The sequence below is a fragment of the Equus caballus genome, chromosome 29 (assembly GCF_041296265.1).
Source record: "Equus caballus isolate H_3958 breed thoroughbred chromosome 29, TB-T2T, whole genome shotgun sequence".
NCBI lineage: Eukaryota > Metazoa > Chordata > Mammalia > Perissodactyla > Equidae > Equus > Equus caballus.
The window spans coordinates 24,299,689-24,324,741 of NC_091712.1; the positions used below are offsets into that span (position 1 = coordinate 24,299,689).

The 25,053-nt window shown below is 42.3% G+C and overlaps 1 protein-coding gene and 1 non-coding gene across 2 annotated transcripts in view; both read right to left on the reverse strand.

Moving 5' to 3' along the window:
• OTUD1 (OTU deubiquitinase 1) overlaps positions 1–25,053 on the reverse strand; it is a 102,133-nt gene that overhangs the window by 56,950 nt on the left and 20,130 nt on the right. The gene's annotated exons all lie outside the window — the stretch shown is intronic.
• LOC138915034 (OTU deubiquitinase 1) lies at positions 12,501–15,349 on the reverse strand. The gene has a single exon (XM_023632360.2). The coding sequence runs from the start codon at positions 15,209–15,211 to the stop codon at positions 13,763–13,765; it is 1,449 nt and encodes a 482-aa protein (XP_023488128.2). The 5' UTR covers positions 15,212–15,349; the 3' UTR covers positions 12,501–13,762.

The following is a 25,053-nucleotide window of genomic DNA, read 5'->3' on the forward strand; positions in this document are numbered from 1 at the left end:
GCCATCAACCTGAAGGTCCCTTCCACCACCGTTAGGGCATTCCCTTTGTCTTGTCTCAGATGGATGCCTATTTCCTGCACCCACGTCTTAATTTTCCTTGGTTTACACCCTTGGGTAGGTAGGAGAACGTCTTCCAGAAGATTTTCAAGAAAGGCTGAGGGCGTGGTACATTTTTTGGGACTTGACTATCTGAAAATATGTGTATTCTACCCTCACTGTTGATAGCTTGGCTGGTGTAAATATTGTTTATTTTTGGTGCCACCCAAGATCTTTTTTTTTTTCCCTTCTTCTTATTCTCCCCAAAGCCCCCCAGTACAGAGTTGTAGATTCTAGTTGTAGGTCGTTCTGGTTGTGCTATGTGGGATGCTGCCTCAGCATGGCTCACCATGTCCGCACCCAGGATCCAAACTGGTGAAACCCTAGTCCACTGAAGTGGAGCGCACAAACTTAACCACTCAGCCACGGGGTCAGCTCCCTACCCAAGTTCTTTTAATCACCTTTCCCTTGGTAAATTTCCCACATCTTAGGTCTCCCTTTTCCAAGGTAGAATCTAGAATGTGCTCTTTTGCTGCTGAGAGTCGGGAAGGAGGTCTGTAGCCTAAACTCTTCCAATGACATAAACCTGTATGAGACTTCATTTCAGAAGTAAGCAACGTGAGAGCGGTGTTTGCAGAGCCATTTTCTTAACAAATGATGGAAATAGAGACATCGACCCTGCAGGGGAGGGATGGCTCAGTAGTGGCACTTCTTCATCATCGCTGTCAGCTGTGGTGTCTGTGCCAGGCGTGGCCATGGAGATGTTTCCTCAGGAGACAGTGGTCTTCGGGTATGGATCCTGGCAACGTGGCATATAAGGCTGCATTCTCTGGCTCACCAGAAAAGTTCATGAACAACCTAAGCAATCTGAGATCAACAAATTTCTTATCTGCTTAAACTATAGTTTCTGCTGTTTACAATTAATAATACTAACTGATGTAGCTAGGAATAGAGTTGCAGCTTGGAAAATACGTTCCTTCAGAATTTGCAAGCATTGTTCCATAGTCTTCTGGTGTTGTGACGTTTCTGTTGAGAAGTCTGATGCCATTCTTGTTCCTAAGGTTCCGAATACGACTTATATTTCCCCTCTGAAGGCTTGGAGGCTATTCTTTTAGTCATTCCTAATACTTTGAAATTTCTGGTCGAAATGTCATGGTGTGGGTCTTTGTGCATTCATTGGGCTGCCACGCACAGTTATACAGGTTGTCCACTGCACCTCTCTAGGGAGCACTATTCCCATTTAATCCATAGACAGAACTTGAATGGCTCTCCATGATGACCCTGTGGACACTCTGTGGGGCCTTACAATCTGGAGACTACTATCCTTGAGTCCTGGGAAATCTTTTTTTTTTTTTTTTACTGAGGAAGATTTGCCCTGAGCTAACATCCACTGCCAATCTTCCTCTTTTTTATTTTGTATATGAGCAGCCACCACAGTAAGGGCGCTGACAGGTGAGTAGTGTAGGTCCGTGCCTGGGAACCGAACCCAGGCTGCTGATGTAGAGTGTGTCAAACTTAACCACTAGGCCACTGGGGCTGGCACAGGGAAATCTTCCATACAATCTTTTCTCTCAACCATTGTCTTTGTTCTATCTCTGGAACACCTATTAGTCAAATAGCAGTCTTCCTAGATTAATCTCCTCATTTTCTTATTTTGTGTCTCTTTTCCATTCCATGTCTCCTTGTTCCATTTTTGAGAGATTTCATCTAATTTATCTTCCAAACTTCTACTGAATATTTAACTTCAGCTGTGCTATTTTTAATTGACAAGAGTTCTTTTTAAAAATAGTATTCTGTTCTCCAGGATCCAAGATCTTCTCTTCTCTCTCTGAAAATATCAACTATAGGTCTATTTACTTTTTTCTTATTTCAGGTTTTCTTCCATTCACTGCATTCTGCTTACTTTCTCTTTCCTTTTTATTGACCGTTTTCTTTTTTCATTTGTTGGTATCTCTCTTTTGTTCTAGAAATGATGTAAAATGCCTCATGCTCCATGGTGCTGATATTTCCGAGGGAAAAGCTGATTGCAGTGCGTGCACGGTGGTGCTCCTGGAGCAGTGGCTTCACGCTGAGTGACCTGGAGTGCCTGTTTTACTGAGGATCCCAACTAAGAGTCTCTGTGGATCTTTTCTCTTGATTTAATCTATTTCCCCAGAAAGAAATCTGCCTAAGGCTGGGTGTAGGAGGGAGGGGAGAGGTGTAAGCCTGGCGGCCAGCACTTAGATCTAAGCGGGGAGAGGGGTGTGGCTGTGTCTCCACATTCCCTGTTTTTAGCCTCACTGGTGCCATCACCAGCAGAGGTAGCCAGGGGCCTCCCTCCGATGCTCCACTCTCTGGGATTCTGCAGAGTGAGGCTGCTTCTGGACTTTCCCCAAGTCTGGTAAAGTTTTTGGCTCTCTGATCTGCTAAATCATTCACCACTCCTCTTTCCAGTTTCCACACTTTTATTATTGTCACCTCCTTTCTCATTTGCTTTGTTCTTGTGGAATTCTGGGTTTTTTCCATCTCTTTTTGGGAAGTATTTTGAGACAGAGAAGTGGAAAATATGTTGAAAATGCCATTTTTAAACCTAATACTCCATCTATACTTTGAAAAACTTACGGAAGGCCAACTGTCTGCCAGGCACCTACCTCTACTCTTCCTCACTTATAGGTAACAACAATATAATACCTACTTCATGGGATTATCCTGAGAGGTAAATGAGAAAAAGCAGGTAAAGCACTGAGGTTAACTATTATAATTGTGAAAACAGTAGAGACCAAGTAATACGCAGCAAACAGCACGTGCAAAGCCCAGAGGAAAGACAAGGTTCTGCTCTGGGATTAATGGACAGCCCTGTGGTCCTGGGACCAGCAGCATCAGCATCACCTGGAAACTCACTAGAAATTCAAATACTCGGTCCCCACCCAGAACTACTGAATCAGCAACTCTGGAGGCAGCCCTGCAATCTGTCCTTTAACAGGCAATTCAGGAGATTCTTGTTAATGCTTCAGGTGATGCCCACTAAAGTTTGCGACCTACGGATACAGAGACAAGGAAATTGACCCCTTTCATTGGAGATGCTATCTGGGGGCGACCCAGAAACACTGATTATGTCTCATGGGCTAGGAAGAAAGAGGCCAACACTTGAATAAAAGCAGAGACTTGTCGAGATGAAAGCCAAAGAGACAGACTTGTATATGGAAGACCTGATTCCAAGCCCTGAAGACCGGGGTCCTGTAGCTTTCTCTTCCACTCTGTGAGCTGTGCCGGGATCCTGCTCCACAACGCGGATCAATACACCCCCCTCCCTTGTTGGTTGGTTTGTTTTCCTGAAGCCAGTTTGGATCAAGTTTCTGTCATTGGCACCCCAGAGAATCCTAATATCACATCTTTCTCTTTAAGAAGCAGAAAGAACCTGACCTTCGCCTGTCAACGACCACCTACAGTGGCACAGGAGTGATGACAAAGGGCACCTCCCAAAAGAAGGCCAGTGATTAGAGCCTGCCAACTGGCGCTTCCCCTGACAGGTTCCCAACGCTCTGAATTCGGCGTCTTCTCTGCTGACATATTGTGGACAACTACGGGCATATTTACACGTACAAGAATCAAACTGAATAAATTTACCTCGTCTTGGTATTTGGGGATTTGGTGAGCATATCCAGGTTCATCCTCATAGCATTCACGATATTATGAATTTTCATCATACTCCTTCTTATTCTTCATCTCTCCTAATCTTTCTAAACTTCACAAGAGCACTTGCTCCCTCACTGAGTGAGACTCATAAGGTCTTCCTGTAGTTCAAGGGTTCCTAAATCTAGCTGATCATCAAAATCACCCAGGAAGACTTTTAAACATATAATGCCCATGCCCCATTCCAGACCTACTAAATCTCTGAACCATTTTCTACTCACACACACACACACAAATATACATATGTATAAACAGAATAAAGATATGCCATCTACATATAAAAATACACAAGCATATATACAGATATAAATATAATAAAGATATACATACATAAATGTAAAAATACACACACATACATATCTATCCACTGGTGAAACTAATGAGTCTCATCTATGTAGCTTTATATTGCCTGAAAATTACGTCTTCTTAATACCAAGAATTTCATTGTGTGCTTCTTTGTAACAGTGAAATTTGAAGGATGAATATTTATTTTTTCTAAGAGTTATCAAATTAAACAAAGCTGAACTTTCATAGAAAATCATTATAAATGAAGCTCTCCTCCACTCTGCAAAGCATCCACAGAAAAGGCCATGTAGATAACATGGTCCAACATACAAAGAGCAAATATCTGTCACATGGGTTGCCACTTCCTTCTGCTCTGGTGGACTTATGGACACTCCTACCAAGCCTGGGCATGACTTTCTTAAATGAGGGCCCCTGGAAACCACTACCAGTCCGTTGGGGAAAACACATGTGCTGTAACCTAAAATTTCCTGGTTTAAAATTTCCTGGTCCTGGTCCCAACACCACCACAGCCTAGGAAAACTTGACTTCGGTTTCAATTTCATTGTCTTTAGAACAGAGATAACCCCTATTTTTCTTCCTTCACAAAAAGTGGTGAGGAAAGAATGAGATTCATGAATCTAGAAAATTCAAAATTCAAAATGCCCCCCAATTATAACATCAAATCTGGCAGATGAGACATTATATTAAAAATGAGACAACCAAAGCAGAATGTTGTATCAAAGGAAAGAATCCCATAGTTCTTAAACACACATACCAAAATGATCAAAATTTCACTGAAAAATCCCCAGTCAAAAAAAAAAAATTGTCCATTTCAAAGAGAGTTTTGATATTTCTAGGCAAATTGGAGTTATCAACAAGTTCTGACTAAATGAAAATATAAATAAATGGCAAAATGGAAGCTACTCAATAATCACTGTTTTTGAAAGCACTTAGAATTTTCAAGTTTTGCAAAAAATTTTTGCTATTAAATATGCCAATACAAAAATATTAAAATTAAGCATCTGCATGAATAAAATAAAAACCTCTTAATTAATAATAATGAAGCACAATACCAGTCTAGCAATCAATGCTAAAAAATCATCTAAATCAGAGTAAGTACAAAATAGAAAATCAGGATTAAACCTGAAGGCAAGCTATGAAACAGGTTCAATGTACATAAACTAGCTGGTCCTGTGGTCCTAAAGGTCATAGTTATAGAATTAGCTAATATTCACCAAGTGCTAACTCTGTGCTTGAGATATATCCATCGAGTATTATTTCTCATTTAATCCTTACTCAACCTTCTGAAATAAATGTAATACCTATATTCATTATAGAAATGATGAAGTAGGGTTCAAGAAGTTAACTAACTTACCCAAGGTCATAAGTGGTTCAGCCTCCATTTGAACCCCAGCCCATTGGATTCCAAAGACCTCTCATCAGCAAAATTGTTTGTGTGAGATATGATTATTAGAGCCCCAGGTATTAAGCTGGAGTATCTGTACGGTATCCGTGACCCTGCAGCCTGTGCGCTGACACAGTACACAGCACAGGACCTACTACTCTGCAGCGTCAGTATTTGTTGAATGAATATTTACTTCCTATTTCCAACAAATATTTTCCTTTATTTTTCTTCTCGAGTCAGCATATTAGTGTGGCTTGCCCAGGGCACCTTCTCACCTAGATAAAAGTAGGGACACATGGACCAATGCTCCTGGGCTCTCTTCTATAGCATCGCACAGACCACCACCCTTCTCTTGTGACAATACCTTCGTGCAACAGGACAGATGGACAGACACGCTGACAGATAAATTTGGATATAGGTGCCTGGGTCGGTTATGGCTTTCTTCACGTCTGTTACCTCTGACTGACTCCTGCTAAGGCTGGCGTTTGGAGTACAGCTGCCCTGACTCAACTGGGAGGAGCCCTTCTCCTCAACGAGAACTTCAGCGAGCATCTCTTGGGATGTGTTGTCTTTACACCTGGCTGCTCTGACTGATTTACGATGCTTCTTATTAACTTTAACTTCAGAGGGTAAGCCTCATCCTTAAATTCTAAGTATGACCCTTCTACGGAGCCTCTCACCTACTAAGTACCCACTACTGGTATGTTTTTTTCCCCCTTTTTAGGGGGTAGGGTAAGGTTTAGTCATTTTCTTTTAAAGACCTGGTAAATTAGTAAAAATTAGTAAAGATTACTTAATTTTAAGTAGAGTAGACCACATAAAACTCTTCTAAAAGAAAATCAAGGACAACGTAAAAAAAAAAATTAGAAAATAAAGGAGACGTAAAGCCAGAAATACCCTAAAGAAGCAAGATCTGTAAAAACCTAAAAAGAAAAGAAGTTTTACATAACGTTCTTTCCCAAAAAAGGCAGGGCTGTGTTGAAGGCCAGATTTTCAAGATATTTCTGATATACTAAAGAACAATTAAGAATGGAAAGGAAATAGAAAAACAGCAGCCTTCTGAAAACATGGAAGGCCTTGCCTATGTATATATTTAACCTGTAGCAAATGCACTGTTGAGGAGCTGATAAGGAACCCAAAATTACGGCAACTATTAATTCCACTTTTATATCTTTGTCATGTGAAACAAGTGAATGTATATTTATTCAGTTTATTCCCAGGTATCTCAATATTATAATTTTCTTCTTAAAGATATTTTAACCCTACACTATTTCTAATAAATAAAGATTTGGAAAAGATTGCTATTTTTCTGCCAAATCCATTCACCCTTCTTCTTGGGAACAGTCTGGAGGATATTTCCCAGTTAGATGAGGCCACGTGACGAAGTTCTGGCCAAGACAAGAGCAGAAGTGAATTGTACCACCTCAGGGTGTGTGCTCTTCCCACCAGCTACAATCCAGACACAGTGGGAGCCCAGCTCAGATCCCACACCTGGTGACAGTGACCTGGGGAAGCAGAGCCACCCTGCCAACCTGGACTGCTCCCTTTGGAACAGTTAAGTGAGAGAGAAATAAGCTTTTCGTTAGAACAAGTTAGCTTAACTATTAACACTGCCCTGTCCATTCTTGCAGGGTCCAATTGCCTTCTAAATCAGTACTGCCACCTCTTTGCAAACTGCCACAATTTCTGAGTAGTACAGCTACCAGCAGTAACACGAAAAGGTAATGAAAAATCTGCCAGAGAACTACTTTATATTGAAAAGCTCAACACACATCTTAAATCTCTCTCTTCTTTGTCCTGGGATCCTGCATCAGCAACTACTGAGGTTTCTGTTTCAGGCACCTGCTGTTTATGGAGACATGACCATTGTTTAGATTTAAAAAAAAATATTATGGCTGACTCCCCCTAGGTCTGGCACTTTCCAGCAAGATGGCGAAGGCAGTGAAGTGACAGCTAACTAAGAACTTCCTGAGTGTATTCTTCCACTTCTTTCATTCCTATGACACCATCAGTATAGCTCAAATTTCACCGTAAGAAACCTAGTGTGAAGGTTTCCTGTTTGTCATTAGAACTGAAAGTCGTGTTTGAGTTTATTTTACAAACTGGCTGCACAGGTGTTACGTGACACATTGGTATAAGTTCCCTGCACAATTAGCTCTTGTGCACACTACCTTTCCGTACCTTGATAAGCTAAGACATACAAGCACGTGGTCCATTCCCAAAATTACTCAGAGAACTTCTAATCCAAGTGGAGCATTAGATCAGACTCAGTCATAATATCATCGAGGTTACCTCTCTATGCATTGCCAATCCACTTGGCAGTAACGCTTGCTAACATCATTCCAATTCAAAGTACAAATGCTGGGGGGAAGGTTGGAGGGGACAGGATTCTCCTTTAACTGCTTTAAAATATAAAATGCATGTATCCCACTGGAATTTTTTCAAATTGTCTCAGTTCTATTTATCAGCATATTAATGCATAGTAACACATTCCTACTGAATGTATTCAACCATTCTAATCAATATGAAGGAAAAATACTGTCAAGGAAAGGGAAGGCCAAGATGAGGAAGACTAACTTATTTACCCAATGTAGACATGATACACATCATCAAAAGAAGTATTAGGGAGAGGAAATTCAAGAGAGAGCATGCACAATTGTATTGGACCTGTCCATGTGCATTGTGATTTGGGGTTGTTCAATGAGGACCTGATATTTGAATTACTTCATAATTAGCATACTCTGGTGGACCAGAAAACTAAATACAAAAATGCATAAGAGAAAGGAAGACAGGGGCCGGCCCAGGGCCAAGTGGTTAAGTTCATACTCTCTGCTTCGGTGGCCTAGGGTTTCATTGGTTCGGATCCTGGGCACGGACATGGCACCGCTCAACAGGCCATGCTGAGGCAGCGTCCCACATGCCACAACTAGAAGGACCCACAACTAAAATATACAACTATGTATTGGGGGGACTTGGGGAGAAAAAGCAGAAAAAAAAAAAAGAAGATTGGCAATAGCTGGCTCAGGTGCCAATCTTTAAAAAAAAAAAAAAAGAAAGGAAGACAATGGCAGGTACATCCTACAAAGGATTACATACGGCAGAGAGGAAGCAATGTATTAACCAAGCAATGACAAATCAACGGCCATTGTGAGGATTTCAGACAGCTAACCACAAGTTGTTCTGTTTTGTTTTGTGCCACTGCACACATTCAGAGGTCCCTTAATCAGACAAATTCAGCATTTCCAGGATACCACTAAAGAGTGCAAAAATGGCAAAAAAGCTCCCTGGTTGACCAAAAACTAAAGCTCAAGCACATTCCTCATAGCAAAGCATCCTAGTCCCGAATTAGAGACCTATTTCCTATGATCTTAGAGTCGATTCTGACTAGCATGTTGGTTGGTGTCTCTAATTCAACATAGGAAATCACAATACGGAATTAGGGCTGGAAAGGGACAATGGAGAGAGGAACAATCAGAATGTGAGGGAGGAGACGGGAAAGTACAAACCATGAAGATAAAAGGCCCGGCAATGAGATCCTTGAAAGTACAAAGGCACTGTCACTCCTCAGCAATCAGCCAAGCCGGCATGGCCCTATACAGCCATATACCCTGCCATCAGGAGAGCCTAAGTCACTAAGGGAAGATCACACTAGATTCAGTTATTTTACAAAGGCAAATAAGTGTACCATAGGTGACTTCTTAAAGAACTCTGTCAAAAACAGTTGTTTTATATTTTACACATAAACGGATTGTTCAATTCTTTAGAAAATTCACTTGCGGGAAAGCAGGCTAGGTAAGGTTTTACCGTGAGTAGTCTGATGACAGTGAACGCTCTCTCTGACCTTTACTCATAGAATTGTCACTGACCTAATTCACAGTAGGAGGAAATACACTGCTTTTTTTTCCCCCAATAGATCTGCCGTGATCTGATTCACACCGCTTGTCCAGGCCCCAGTGACCAACGGCCTAAGCATGCAGCCAGCACTCCTGACCACGACAGTCCCAAAGTAAGCTGGAAATCTGTCCAGCACTTCCTTCCCAACCAGGCTTAGTACGAAAACACAGCAAAACTAGGAATTGCTGTAGACTGGGCTTGGGATGGGTGTGACCCCTGAAGTCAGAGCAAGTCCCTTCGGACAAGGCAAAACCTTTACTATCACTTCAGATTAATGGAAGTTCTATTTTCAAATCATTTTTCTTGGTTCAGTTCTGAAGATGTTTGGAGGATGACACATAGATAAAATCAATAAATTCTAATTTTTGGTTTCAACACCTATTTTTCCATCATAGATTTCAATACTTTAATGTCTTTTTATAACACAATTTCGGTTTAAAATTCTCAGAATTACTTTGTCAGTGATAATTCCTAATTATTTTGGAACCAAATCATTTTTATTTAATTTCACACCCACCAACTAAATATTTTCCAAAGCACACATTTCCCTTCACTTCATTCCTGCACTCAACAAATATTTACTGAGCATTTACTCTGCAAGGAACTGGGGTGGAACGCAGGGTTTCCACAGAGAACACAATGCAATCCATGTGTACTGAGCATGCTAGATTCAGGGAACGAAACGGAATCCAATGTCATCTTTCTCAGTGCCCCTTTGAGACAGTGCTAGACACTCTAGGGACGTCAAAAAAAACAAGGGCTGGATTTATGTTTCACGTGACAACTAAGTATTAAATATAAACATGTTACACATTTGAAGTACAAACTCTCGAATTTATCCAGTACCTTTACCTACATATCAAATTATCAGATGCCCAAAAGTTGAAAACCTACTTGTATTCTCTAACGCTTTTCCTCCCTATGACCACATAAAATACCACAGTAAAATTTTAAGAGTTTAACTTTCTCATCTTTTAGGGAAAAAGGAAAAACACATACATTTTAGTAGTGAGATTATTTCAAGATCCTTTTTTTCTTCAGTACATCAATTATGAAGAAAATATTGCAACCTAGGACAATCTAGTCAAGCTGAAGCTAATCAATTCTGATGTTCAAAAGATTCTAAGGCATTTCCTCTCCTCTATCAAATGTGGATTTCTGAGAAACGGCTTTGTACCTACTGAAAATTTTGCCATATCAAGCATACAACTGTAAGTTTAGAAAAACGTAAAGTATCACATATATATATATATCCTTGAGCCACTTACCAACAGTTTACTACTCAGTCCAGCTAAATATACTAAAATAAGTATGTTTTATCCTATCTTAGAGAAAAAATGTTGAGGAAAACAAAAAGCTCAAGGAATTAGGTTTTTGCCAAAATATTGAAGTACTAACTATACCACTTCACTTTTTTAGTTTTTTTTCCTGTGGAAGATTAGCCCTGAGCTAACATCTGTTGACAATCTCACTGTTTTGTTTTGTTGGGGTTGTTTTTTCTTGAGGAAGATTAGCTCTGAGCGAATGTGTGCGCCAATCTTCCCCTATTTTATATGTGGGTTGCCCTCATAGCATGGCTGACAAGTGGTGTAGGTCCGTACCCTGGACCAGAACCCATGAACCAGGGCTGCTGAAGCAGACTGCACTGAACTTAACCGCTAGGCCATGGGGCCAGCCTGCCACTTTAGTTTTTAAATGAAACAGTAATCAAAAACAAATCATACTAATAGTTATTTGTATCAGAGTTTTCATCTACATACCACTTTCATAAAATTTTCCAGTTAATAGTATGATTTTCATTCTAATCTACCTGAAAACACCACAGCTGGGTTGACTTATAGATTCTATCCTCCTGCATCCTATTTTATGGGGGAGGGAGTAAACTCTAAAGAAACTTTAGCTCACGGCATCAACTGTTTCCTTCATAAGTTTTGAGCCTCTTAGCAGCTCTAGAAGAGTAACTGAAGGAGTGAACTGCTTAATAAATCTGTTTGCCAAAAGTAAATAGGAGTTAACCAACCGCATTTCCAACTCTTCAACTGCTCAAGTCATCCACGACTGCTCCAGCTAACACACAAGACTGGAATGGCAGCGGAGAATAAACACTGAGCATAAGGGAGTGACCCACACCACGCTTCTTCAAAGAAACTAAGCCACAGAAACAGGATGGGAAAGACATAAACCTCCTACGAAGAGAAGCAAACAGCCATGCTACCATGTAACCCAATCTTAGCATCCATCTCATTTTATTTAAACACATCACTCTTGAGCTCAATCAAGGACTTGGGATCCTAATTTGAAAACCAAACAGAACACAGAGGAATCTGGTTTTTTAAAACAGTAATGGGCTTATACAAGGCTTGTTAGGAATTTATGCCTAATTAGTCTACTCATTTCTTGTGTAAATTGGAAGGATCTCCAAATTTCATATAGCTCTAAACAAAGTGGAGAAAAGGGAAAGAACCATATTTAGCTAGGTAATTCAAATAAAAGAATTTTTCTTCCCAAGTTACATAATTAGTGAAGCCACGAAGCAAACCTTATCTTATCTAAAAGACCAGAGACGCATGATTAGTTAACATTTAAACCTTTGACAAATTGTCTTTCCTTGATAACCAATGGCATCCTTCCAAAAAGGCAGTTAACAATGAACTCAAGCTCAGTTGTGTCTATAACCATGACATCTAAATAATCAACTGAAAGTAAAAAGCCCAAACTCTGCGATAAACATACCCAGCATTACGTATACAGGTGCACTTCTCAACCAAATCTGATAACACGTTAAAATTAATAAATTCCCAAGAAGTCAGACTGGATAAAAATTAGGGCATTGCTTTGGTTACTCTTTAAAACATTAAAATCTGTTCTGAGAGTAAGTGGAACACAAAACTATGACATTTAATTAAACATTGTACTGGTTAACAGAATACTTGCACTTCCCTGTTTATGAGCCAATGGGTACGTCTGTAATTTTAGATAGGAATTATAGTTAGAAATAAAGGGAGCAATTTCCTGAGTTACTCCACTTTTAAATTATATTTCATTGAGACTTATCCTTTGAAATTACTAATTATCCTACCCTGTTCATGTGAGAACTTAAGAAACCTCTCAGAATTCTGTGATATCTTCACACATAAAAAGTTGCATACATGTAAGAAACATTTCTACAGACATCACCTCATATCTTAAAAACCACTTTAGCCGAAAAGACGTTGTAAAAGTAAAATTATGCATTTTATTCATTCATTCCATCAGCTGAGAATTGCTCTATTGTACAAATACAATATTGTACAAAAAAATCACAAAATGTTACAAAATAAAAAAGTACAAACTGCATTACTTAATAAATATGACTAAAAGTAGCTAAAGTGGAAATGAGATAGATTTGAGGTTGGGAACATTGTTTGACCCAGCAAACCATACAAGCTGTTTACAGACATTTTTATTTGTACATAATACAGGGCAATCCTATTTTGCCTTCTGCCAAGAATTTAAAAGGAACAGAATATTAAGACAGTATTCTCCTGCTATAAAATAAGTGCCAAAGTTGGTTTGAGGCATTTATGCTATTAATTTTTAAATCTCTTAGTTGAATCCAAGATGCTATATAAAGCAGGAGGCTCATCTTGTCACAAAGTCTTAGACCATATTAAAATTCTTTTATATAACAAAATGACAAATATAAATAAAAACAACTGAGAGCACCAGACGATCTACTCTAAACATCAACCAGAGTACAGAATAATCACTCTGCCATCAGCAAATATCAGACTTTCATTCAAGTAAGACCTGGTACTATCCCTTAACGAAAAAAACTTCTTCCCACAACCTTCCCTTCAGTACTTCTCTTTAAAAGGTTCACCATTTCTAGAAAAATAATGATTTCCAGAACAACAAATGTTTGTTTCATCAAAATGGAATGGGCCAATCATCTGGTAACATGAATGCATCAATATCCATTTGAAATAATTACCGAAGAGCTGTAAAATTCAAATTCAACAACATAAAATAACTACTAAATTCACAAACTCTGTTCAAAATAATAAACTTCATATAAAGCACTTCTCTGGATTTATGCCGGAAAGCTGTTTGTCAAAATGGAACACATCATAGATGAAGGTACACCCATTTTTAAAAATGTTGTGCAAAAATACATTTTTATAGAAAATAGATTACCAGGAATGAACAAATTTACACTGTGAGAAATTAGCTTGCAACTTAAGTAGTGCCATCTTTATACAGCAAATTATAAATAGCAGGAAGATCACCCAAAGCTATCATGAAACATCATTTAGGTGCCCAGCAACCTTCAGCTCTGAGGAGAAAACATTCAAAAAAATGATTAAGGCATTACACCTACAGTAAATCTACTAGAAGTTTAAAAGTGCTATTACCCTGATTCGAGTTCATATAATTCTCCAAACACAAATGACGTATACGATTCTCCCAGGGTGTAGGTGTCCAGACACTTCAAGAGCATGCATTTTGTTCGATATACATCTTGGACAGGGATATGGCCATGGACTTGGCAAGCTCTTCGTCGCGTTTTCTCTGCACCTGAGTCTGTTTGCACCAATTGTCGTACTCGGGATTGGGATAGCAGTGATCAAACACCGCGTCGTAATGTCCGTTACTGAGCCAACTCAGCCAGATACTGGGCCTCAGCGAATCCTCGGGGCCCAAATAGTGGATCATGGTGGACACCGTGGGGCTCTCCAACCTCCCTCCAGTAGTTAAGTGGATATTGACATTCAGCATCTGCCCCATGGCCAGCAACTCCGGGTAGCCGGCCCAGGCGCCGTCCTGGGCGGCTGCGATGATGAACTCGCCCACGTCGCCCTCGATCAGGGGGCTGAAGTGGTCTAGGTGGTCGGCGATGTAGTGCACCGTCTGCTCCCGCAGCTCGCGGTGCAGGCTCTGGTCCCCGTACACCGTCTTGCTGACGGCTCGGTAGAGGCAGTTGCCGTCGGGGATGATGTGGAAGCGGTACTTATTCCGCTGCCGCAGGTACTTGTCCTGCTTCTCCACCTCGGCCAGGTACAGGGCCAGCTTCTCGTCTCTGGGGTCCGCCCTGGAGACCACCCCCGCCTCGGCCGCGCCGCCCGGGGCGGCGTCGCCGCTGCGGCCCGGGGGCGCCTCGGGCTCGGGCTCGGGCCGCCGGGCCTCGTGGGCGCCGGGCGGGTCGCCGCGCTCGCCGGCCCTCTCCCAGGCGCGGCAGCTGCGCTCGGCCGGGTGCTCCTCGGCCCACGGCCCGGGGCCGGGCTCCGGGCTGCCCGGGGGCGGCGCGGGGCCCCGGGGCTTGGCGGCGGCCAGGGCCTGGCGGTGCTCGCTCAGTCGGAAGTTTCGCTCGGAGGCCTCCCGGGCGGCGTCGGCGCCCGCGGGCTCGGGGCCGTCGGGCCGCAGCAGCTCCTCCAGGAGCCAGGCCGAGGCGGCGCGGCGCGGCGGGGCCGGGGCGCCGGGCGCGGGCGCCAGCAGCAGGCAGCGGCCGCGGGGCGCGGCGGGCGCGGCGGGCGCGGCGGCGGGCTCGGGCCCGGGCAGCAGCAGCCGCTCGGCGCCCAGGGCGCGCACGGTGATCTGCGCCGTGGACGTGTAGTGCGGCGGCAGCGGCGGCTTGCAGGACCCGCCGGGCGGCCCGGCGGCGGCGGCGGCGGCGGGGGCGGTGGCCCCGGCCACCATCTCGAAGCAGGACGAGAAGGCGGGCATCTTGGCGGCGGGCGCGGCGGCGGCTTCCCGCGGCTCGGCGGCCGCGGCGGGCTGGCACTCACCGGACTCGGGCTCGGGCGCGCCGCTGGCGGGGCCCGGCGGCTGCAGCGAGACCTTGAACGGGGCGGCGGCGGCGGCGGGCGGCGCGGGGGCGGCGGCCGTGGGCCCCGGGGCCCCGGCGGGGTAGTGGGTGCAGACGCTGCTGTAGAGCTGCATGGCCCTGCCCGCCGCTCGGCCCCTTATAGGCGCGGCGAGCCCTGCGGCGGGGACACACCCTCCGGGCCCGGGGGAGGGGGCCGGCCGAGCGCGGTGACCCCGGGGCCCGAGAATAGAAATGAGCGGAGGGCCGCCGGCGCGTCAGGAGCCGCAAATAGCGCCCGGGTCCCCGCCAAATTCCTGCTGCGCCACAGCGCGCGGGGGCGGGGAGGGCCACGCGCTCGGCCCGCAGAGCCGGGGCGCCGCGCCCGCTGCCGCTGCTCCAGCCGGCGCCGGCCGCTGGGGACTCGCGGAGGAAGCCGGCCGCCCCGGTGGAGCGCGTCCCGCCGGCGAGGAGCGGAGCGGGGCGCGCGGACGGGCCGGGAGGCGGGGCCGCGGTTGTTTACCTCAGGCCGCGCGGCCGCGTCACGTGGGCCCGCTGGAATGTGCGGCTCGTCGCGGCGCCCCATTCAACTACGCGCCTCGCCCCGCCCCCAGGCCCAAGCCCCGCCCCGGCGGGCGGACGTCATGGGCGGGGCCCGCGGCGCCGGCGGCGGGCGGGGCCCCGGCAGGAGAGCGCGGAGGCCCGGGGTCATGCGCAGTGAAGGGGGCCTGGCCGCCTCGCCTGCTCTGCTGCAGGTCTGAGCGGCGCGCCACTGAGCGCGCGGCTGCGGGTGGGGTGGGCGCTGCCTGGGGCCAGCTAGAATGCCTTGAAAGCGCGCGTTGGGAAAGAAGCTTCCAGGCTGGGTCTGGAGGACGGAGCGCTGCCTTGAAACCTGCATGGCCTCTGCAGGGTCATTCCGGCTTCTGTTCACCGCTGCCGTCTTTTTGATGCAGTTCCGTGTCCAAATGTTAGGGTCGCCTGACCTCCCCAGCACCTTGCTGCCCTACTGTTAAACCGAAACCCACTTTTCTGCACCCCTAACCCATGTCGACTAGCAAACGCATGATTTGGGCCAAAGGAAATTTTTCAAACAGCCTTTCGGAATACCAAATACCATCCCGCCTGCAGCCTTTGAAAATGGGTGCGGCTGTTGCCCCTAGGTCAGGGCGGAGCGGAGGGGTGGGGTGCGTTCTGGGGCGGGGTAGAACACTGACAGCAGTTCCAGGGAGTGTTAGTAGTACCCGCTTTGTAGAGGAAATAGGGGGTATTCATATGCCCACAGTGGTGTCCAGGTTTTGCTGTACTCTAAGCTTTGATCATATACTAAGTTAAGAGGCCTTAACAATTCAAATTGAACCTAGAGCCTACCCCACTGTTTTAGACTGGGGGGGCGGGGGTTCGGATAGCCGCAGGTTGTGGCATACGCCTCCCTCCACCCTTCCGCTGGAATGTAGACTCCGTGAATGTAGATTCCCATCGTTGGCTGTTATCGTTAGATCCCTCGCATATAGTTGGAGCGAATTAATATTTACCGAATGAATTAATCAATGGAAAAAGAGTTCCCAAGGTTTCACAGACACTGAGCGGAGAAGCCCGAATTATGATCCCGGTCTCCTGACCCTAGCCAGGGCTTTTAATTTGCCATGGCGGTTCTGACTGCGGGATCCCAGCAGCAGCCTTTTGCATGGGTCGCTCCAGTTAGGTAAATCAACTCAGGTGGTAAGACGACCATGTTTATGCCTAACCATCTTTTCAGCTTTCCGTCACGCCCTATTGGGAGCTTGTAGCAGCCACTGGCGCACTGGAAAAGGGAAATTACTTAGATTTCATCACTGATATGGGGGTATCTGTTGTTCTGTGTATTAAACACTTCACCCTGAACTCTGCCTGTAGTCTTTCAGTAGCTGGTGTTCTGGAACGGAAGACAAGACAATTAACAATAAATTAATCCTCGGATAATATCGAGTGAGTACCCACTGTGTGCCTAGCAGAGCTAGCGTACCGGGAGCCTGGAGGGAGACGAGGAGACTATTAGAACTTAAATCTTAAACAAGAATGCGTTTTAACAGGCTGAGGTAAACACGGGGGAAAATTAACTCGAGGTACACAGAGGACAGGCCAGGCCTGATGTACCAAATTAGGAACAAATATAAACAAAAATGTGAAGATTCAAAACTTTAACAGACATGACAGCTCTTTTTTTTCTTTTAGTTTGTGTGGGAGTGGTGGACTATCCAAGACTGAATATCCACTGAGAATCAGGGTCCACTCTATCTCAGTCTGGGGAGTCTTGGAGGAAATGGTACTTCAGGAAACTCAAAGCAGGCACCATTGCCAGCCTTGGAAAAGGGAATTATTCTCTGCCCTTGGGGTCTGAGAGAAGGCAAGGCCGCCTTGCACGTGAGAGTAAAGAGAACAGAGTGGGAAAGAGAGGCAAATCCAATTCCTTGATACTCCATCTGAAAAGAATTCCTAATGGTTCTTTTCTCGAATATCATCTGCCCAGCATATTTTGATGCTGTGCAGAAAATCGGCAGAAGCTTAGGGAAATAGTATTCTAAACCAAAATTGCGTAGTTATTGAATAGGCTAGAAAAACAAGAAATTTCAGCAACTATCAACCAAAAGGTAGCAAAAAGACAATCAATAGGTTAAAACAAAGCAAAAGAACAAGGCATTTAATCAATAAGTACTTGTTGAGCACCCCGTATGCTCCCAGCATGGTGCCAATTACAGAGAATTCAGAAATCCATTCTGTCCTGCAACCCAGGCAGCAGAAACCAGGCCACCAAAGCCATGTTTGTAAAATAGGACCAATCCTGGCATGTTTTTTGAAGGTACACACATCTGAATACCACCATCTCTTAGCTAGATTCCTTTAAGGGTAATAAAATTCCCAACCTCTTCCCCTCCCCCAAAATGAAACTTTTAAAACTGTGTTCATTTATTCACTAATTAAATAATCATTTCTTTATAAACCTAATAAGACAAACAATCTTGAAAAAGAACCAAGTTGGAGGACTCGTGCTTCCCAATTTCAAAACTTAGTACAAAGCTACAGTCATCAAGGCCATGTGGTGCTGGCACAAAGATAAACATGCAGATCAGTGGAATAGAACTGAGACTCCAGAAACAAGTCCATATGTTTATGGTCAAGTGACTCTTACAGGGTGCCAAGACAGTTCGCTGGGAGAAAGAAGAGTCTTTTCAATGATGGTCCTGGGACAACTGGACATCTGTATGCAAAAGAATGAAACTGGACTTCTACCGCACAACATGTACGAAAATTAACTCAAAGTGGATCAAATATAAGAGCTAAAACTTTCAAGTTCTTAGAAGAAATTAGAGGTGTAAACTTCAGTGTCCATGGATTAGGCCATGGTTTCTTAGATGTGACACCAAAAACAGAAAAGAAAAAATAGATAAGTTGGACTTCATCAAAACTGAAAACTTCGCACTTCAAAGGAAAGTGAAAAAAAAAAAAAAAAGAAAAAAGTGAAAAGAAAATGAAAAGACAAATTGAAGAATGAGGGACTATATTTACAAATCATATATCTGATAAGGGACTTGTACCCAGAATATATGAAGAGGTCTTATAATTCAACAGTAAGAACACAACCCAATTTTTCAAATGGACAAGTCATTTGAATACACATTTATCCAAAGAAGATATACAAACAGCCAATAAGCACATGAAAAAATACTCAACCTCATTAGTCATTAGGAAAATGCAAATCAAAACCCACAGTGAGATACATTTCATACCCACTAAGATGGCTGTACTGTAATAAGAAAGACAATAGCAAGTGCTGGCAAAAATATGGATAAATTAGAATATTATGTATTGATTGTGGAATTTTAATGGTGCAGACACTTTGTAAAAGTAATTTGGCGGTTCCTCAAAAGGCTGCCTGTAGAGTTACCATATGATCCAGCGATTCCACTCTTAGATAAATAACCAAGAGAAATGAAAACATATGTCTACATAAAAACTTGTACATCAATGTTCATAGTAGCATTATTCATAATAGCCAAAAAGTGGAAACAACTCAGTTATCCATCAAATGATGAATAGATAAACAAAATGTGACATAGCCATACAATGAAATATTATTCAGCCGTAAAAAGAATAAATTACTGATACATGGTACAACATGGATAAACATTGAAAACATTATTCTAATGAAAGAAATGAGAGACAAAAGGCTGCATATTGTAGAATTCTATTTATATGAAATGTCCTGAATAGGCAAGCCCATCGAGATATAAAATTGACTGATGGTTGCCAGTGGCTAGGGAAAAGGGGAAATGGGAAGTGACTATCAATGGGAAGGGATTTCTTTTTGAAGAGATGAAAATGTTCAAAATGAGATTATGCTGATGGTTGCCAACTCTGTGATTATAGTAAAAACCACCGAATTGAACATTTTAAAAGGGTTAATATTATGGTATGTGAATTACTCCTAAATAAAGTGGCTAAAAAAAACCCCTACTATGAGCCAGTCACTGTGCTAAGCACTCAAGATAAAAAGATGATTATGTATCATCTATAAATTTCTCAGCAGCAGCAATACTTACTTTGTGACATTATTGCATAGATCATGGACATTTTATATATCCTAATGATTTTTCTGACAAATTCATGGTACTCTATATGGTAGCTTAAATGTAACTGTTAAAATGATATAAATAAGTTGAAGCTTACTGAAAACAAATTATTTATGCCCAGGAAAAAAGGGATAGTTGAAGAGCTGGGCTAGGGAAATGCTATTTGAATTTATAATTTTGTTTTTTCTTAAAATTTCTGTGTAATCATCATGATATAAAAAATAATTTTGCCTTCTGTTCAACAAACATTTATTGAGCTCTAATGTACACAAAGCATATGGGAATATGTTGCAGCTTAACCATATGTAGAACCAACCAAACTTAAAATATTGTGGAAAAAGATTCTGAAAAGTGGTTGAGATGTAGCAGGCTCTTAATAAATATTTTCTCAATGTTGTCAAGTAAAAATGGAACATAATCCATAAAGGCAAGCATCTTGGGAAGTATTGTGTGGGTTGATATATACTCATTCTATTAAATTGGCAATTTAAAGTGAACGGATAAATAAATAAAGGCACTATGTCATGCAAACACTTCAATATTCTTTCTCTAGCACATTTACCACTGCTGACATGTCACTGGCTGGAAGTGAAATTGCCAGGCAGAAGTGCAAGCTCCACTTAATTATTTATTTAATTAGTTATTTATTAATTAATTATGGCTCTTCTGAAATTGTATTTATTAGTATCACTGAAAATCCTATCATCTAAAGGTCTCGTAACTCCAGGAAATCTAAATCAATTTATGATAACCAGATCAAGTAATCAGTAGGTTTTTGTTTTTTGTATGGAAAAAAAATAGGACGAAAAATAGCAAAAAGACTGGGAAGTAGGTGCAATCATTGACTCCTAAGCTTAGGCTTGGAAAATGTGCAGACCCTCTTGATAAATAGCCCAACAGTTCCCCTCGTGATTGCAATATGGTTCAAGCCTCTGCTCATGCAATGGCATTTTTCATCTTGTGGCTTCAATGGACTATTGAGAGAAAGGAAGAAAGTCAGGGCTGTTATTCACGGGGAGGTTCAGATGACATAATCTGAACAGATTAATTGGTTCCCACACAGCTCTGAATCATTCCAGCATGAAGGGGAGGAACCTAAAAACCTCAGGTGTTCTCTTAATCCTGTTCATCCAATTTAGTATGATATTAGAAAAAGAGTAGTTAGACCAGAAACATTTCATTCGGTGCTCTGTTGCCTGCCTCTGGTTGCCTTAACCAATGTGATGCTCGGGTCTCCTAATAATGACTAAGCCTGCTAGTTGCAGAGGGAGGAATGGAAATATAGCCTATGGCCCTGTGATGGTCTGAATGTTCCTGTCCCTTCAAAACTCATGTTGAAATCCAAACCAAAAAGATAATAGTATTAGGAGGCAGGGCCTTAAGTCTTGAGGGTGGAGCCCTCATGAATGGGACGAGTGCCTAATGAAAAGGCTTCAGAGGTCCCTAGTCTCTCCTACCACATGAAGATACAACGAGACGGCTGCGACCCGGAAGAGGGCTCTCACCAGACCACAGTGGCACCCTGATGTCTGACTTCCAGACTCCGGACCTAGGAGAAATAAATTTCTCCTGTTTACAAGCTACCCAGTGTGTGGTATTTGATTATAGCAGCCCAAGCAGGCTAAGGCAGCCCCTGTTTACAAGTAGGGAAAACAAGAAGCACACACACACATACACACACACAGACAAATGTTAAATAACAATGCAGTAAATGCAGTAATCTGTTGCCAAGGGTGGTTCAGATATAACTCAATTGCATGCCAACATTTTAAATATCCACAATCTTCAATGTGTACATAGTAGTTAAATTCTGTAAATAAGTGAACGTGATAACATCGTGGCTTACCCCTCCTACAGACCGATGCTGAGGGAGGCACCCTCACCTCCACCTCCCTCTGTACAGGTACTTGAGACCAGGCTGAGAGACACACCCTTCATGACTAAGAGGTCAATCGTAAAAATGCCCAGCCATTATATAACTATTTTGCCAAGGCTTAAAGAAAGGAAAAGATGAAGTCTAGATATTAAGCCACTTCCAAATCTATTTTTATTTGTTAGATGTGTGTTGCAAAAATTAAAGCAATGCCAACATGTAAAAATAAAAGTGGAATTCCTTTCCATTGCATCTCCCCTTTCTCATGTTCCAGAGGTAAGTACTGTTAATGTTTGTTACATATATTTCTAGAACTTTTATAAGCATATATAGACTATATGTTTTATAATATCCATGTGCCAGTAAAAATTTTTCATGGTAGGATTACACTGTGTGTACTTTCTCTGCAGTATGCTTTTTCCTTAACTAGTATATCCTGAACATTTTTCATGTCTCAATATTTAGCTCTAGCTCATTCTTTTAATGTCTAGAAAAGAGTTCCAAAGTATGGATGTATGATAATACATTTTTAATGACATTCAGGTCATTTAATGACCTTAGAAGGTTTGGAATGCCAGTGAATCTGATTTGTTTTAGAAATTACTGTGTTCACAAAATATATTTAATGACATTTTAATTTTTTTCCTAATTCCAGTTTTCTCTGAGGCACAGGGAAAATGGTACTTAATGATTGTATTTTTAAAGTCTCTCTTTTTGTCATATGTTAACATACAGACACAGTGCTAATAAATAGATATTTTGTGAATGAATGAATGAATAAAACAAAATGAAAGAAATCATGCTTACTTGGCCTCTGTAATTATGAGCCTCCTTCTTGATTCCACAGGAACATCTTTCTGCTTAAGAATCTCAATCATCAAAGTTGTAAAAATAACTACTGAGAAACCAATACATTTTTTTCAATGGAAATACACTTTTATGTGCTTTATCGTTATGAAAATACTACATGCTCATTATAGAAAAATCAGAATCTATAAACAATCAAAAGAGAGAAAATTAAAAAAAAAAAAAAACAAGTCCATCCACTAAAGAGACAACTCCTTGGTCAATTATACCTATATTGGTGGTTCTCATCTGAGGTCATCTGGTGATGTCTGGAGACTTTTCTTTTTTTTGAGGAAGATTAGCCCTGAGCTAACATCTGCTGCCTATCCCCCTCTTTTTGCTGAGGAAGACTGGCCCTGAGCTAACATCGGTGCCCATCTTCCTCTACTTTATATGTGGGACACCTGCCACAGCATGGCTTGCCAAGCGGTGCCATGTCCACACCCAGGATCTGAACCAGCGAACCGTGGGCCGCTGAAGCTGAACGTGCGCACTTAACTGCTGTGCCACCGGGCAGGCCCCTGGAGACATTTTTGATTGTCACAACTGGGTGGGGATTTGCGGAGGCTGCTACTGGCATCTAGTAGGTAGAGGCCAAGGATGCTGCTAAATATGCTGTAGTATGTAGGACAGCCCCTTATAGCAAATAATTATCTGGCCCAAAATGTCAGTAGTACCGAGGCTGGCAAACCCTGATACACACACAGGCACATACATGTTATTTTTTACAGAAATGGAATCATATCAAAGGTACTATGCTGTCATCTGTTTTTTTACTCGATATGTCAAAATATCTGTCATATTAGAAATATACTTCTACAACATTTTTCTCTAATAGCATTTTAATAAATCAGGTATCCCTGAGTCCTTTAGAAATCCTGTAACATCCTTACATAAGGTACTAGGTAAGCTCCAAATAGTGTTTGCAGCAGGTGGATCTGTATTGCGTTATTATTTAATAATACTTTGGAATATGAAGACAACTAAAGAACATACACTTTAAGGTGATCATCACTTCCTCTGACTATAATTGTAGTGAAAGCGTTAGTATTTATTCTTTACTGTGTCTCAAAGTGTGTCAATTTTAGTTACCTTCTAACTAAAGGTAACTAAAAGTTACCTTTTAGAACCGACACAACCGGTTCATCTCACAGCTTACTGCAAAGTGGTATAAACCATCGCGAGCTTGCATCTTCTTTTTCAGAGCTCTCTAAGTTCTGGGTTTCATCATGCAGTGGCTTTCCCACTTTTTTTAATTGCAACCTACAATAAGAACTAGATTACGCTGAGACCAAGTCTGCTACTGTATATGTGTGTATAACTGAAAAAAGTTTGTAAAATAATACTTATGTTTACTACATGTGATGCATTCTGATTTATCGTCTACTCTATTCCTTCTTTAAATGTTGATTATAACCCCAAATTCATTTCATGACCCGTCAACGGTTATGACTTGCAATTTGAAAGCCACTGCATTGCAGCCTCAATTTTACTCTGGTTAATCATTGTATTTAGAGTGTAAGCCAATCCTTTTACCTCAATACATGTGCTGAGCAAATGCGACTACTGAAGAGTGATGCAATTTTTTTTTTAATAAGTGAGATAACCTGTAATTTATGTTCTGAACCAGCAAACTTGTGAGAGTGAAAGACGTGCCTTTTAATAATTATTCCAGACATTCGGGGTAATCCGAAAAGAGTCCCAGATACAATGGCATGTGTGGTCACTTTATCAATAGCTGACAGGAAAACAAATAGTTTTATTTTCATAGTTTTCCCTATTTTCTCCTACAGCGCCCATTCCTCTATCATACCCATGAAAACCTAGGATTGCTGATATTTGGTGTATGAGTCTTACAATTTGCTAAGATAAGCTACTCTCAACTTTAAAACTAAATGATTGGCTTTGAACAAATCTTTGCATCTCCCTGGCCCTTAATTACTTCATCTATAAGATGAGGGTTTAGTGATCTCTATGATTCCTTTAAACTTTAAAATTATGGCTTTATGCTATAGGAAATGATATGAAAACAGCCTTACAAAGCTTACAGTATAAATGGGGTAACTAAATTATGCAATACTTTAGCCTTCCCCCAAATATAATTTCTTTTTTTGTTTTTAAGGATGATAAGCCCTGAGCTCACACCTGCTGCCAATCCTCCTCTTTTTGCTGAGGAAGACTGGCCCTGACCTAACATCCATGCCCATCTTCCTCTACTTTTTATGTGGGAGGCCTCCCACAGTATGGCTTGCCAAGTGGTACCATGTCCACACCGGGGATCTGAACCAGCGAACCCTGGGCCACCAAAGCGGAATGTGCGCACTTAACTGCTGCACCACTGGGCTAGCCCCAAAACATAATTTCTTAGAACATTTCAATACAAGTGCCTGAGTCACAGTACCTGGCTAGGCTCAAAGAGCAAGGAGTCAAGTACATAACAGAATTGGAGGCCTCGAGAGCAGTCCCTTCTATCCACCCAAGCACAATGCCAAAAAAAGATAGAGGGTAAGAGTAAATTTCTCAGATGAAACACTGAAAAACATGTAGAGAGAGAAACAGAGAGCCTGGGATTGAAGAAAACTATGCTAAGAGGTTAAGAGAGAGGTTAAAAACATTGTCAACTTCACAATTTTGTTAAAAGTGGACCCTATTT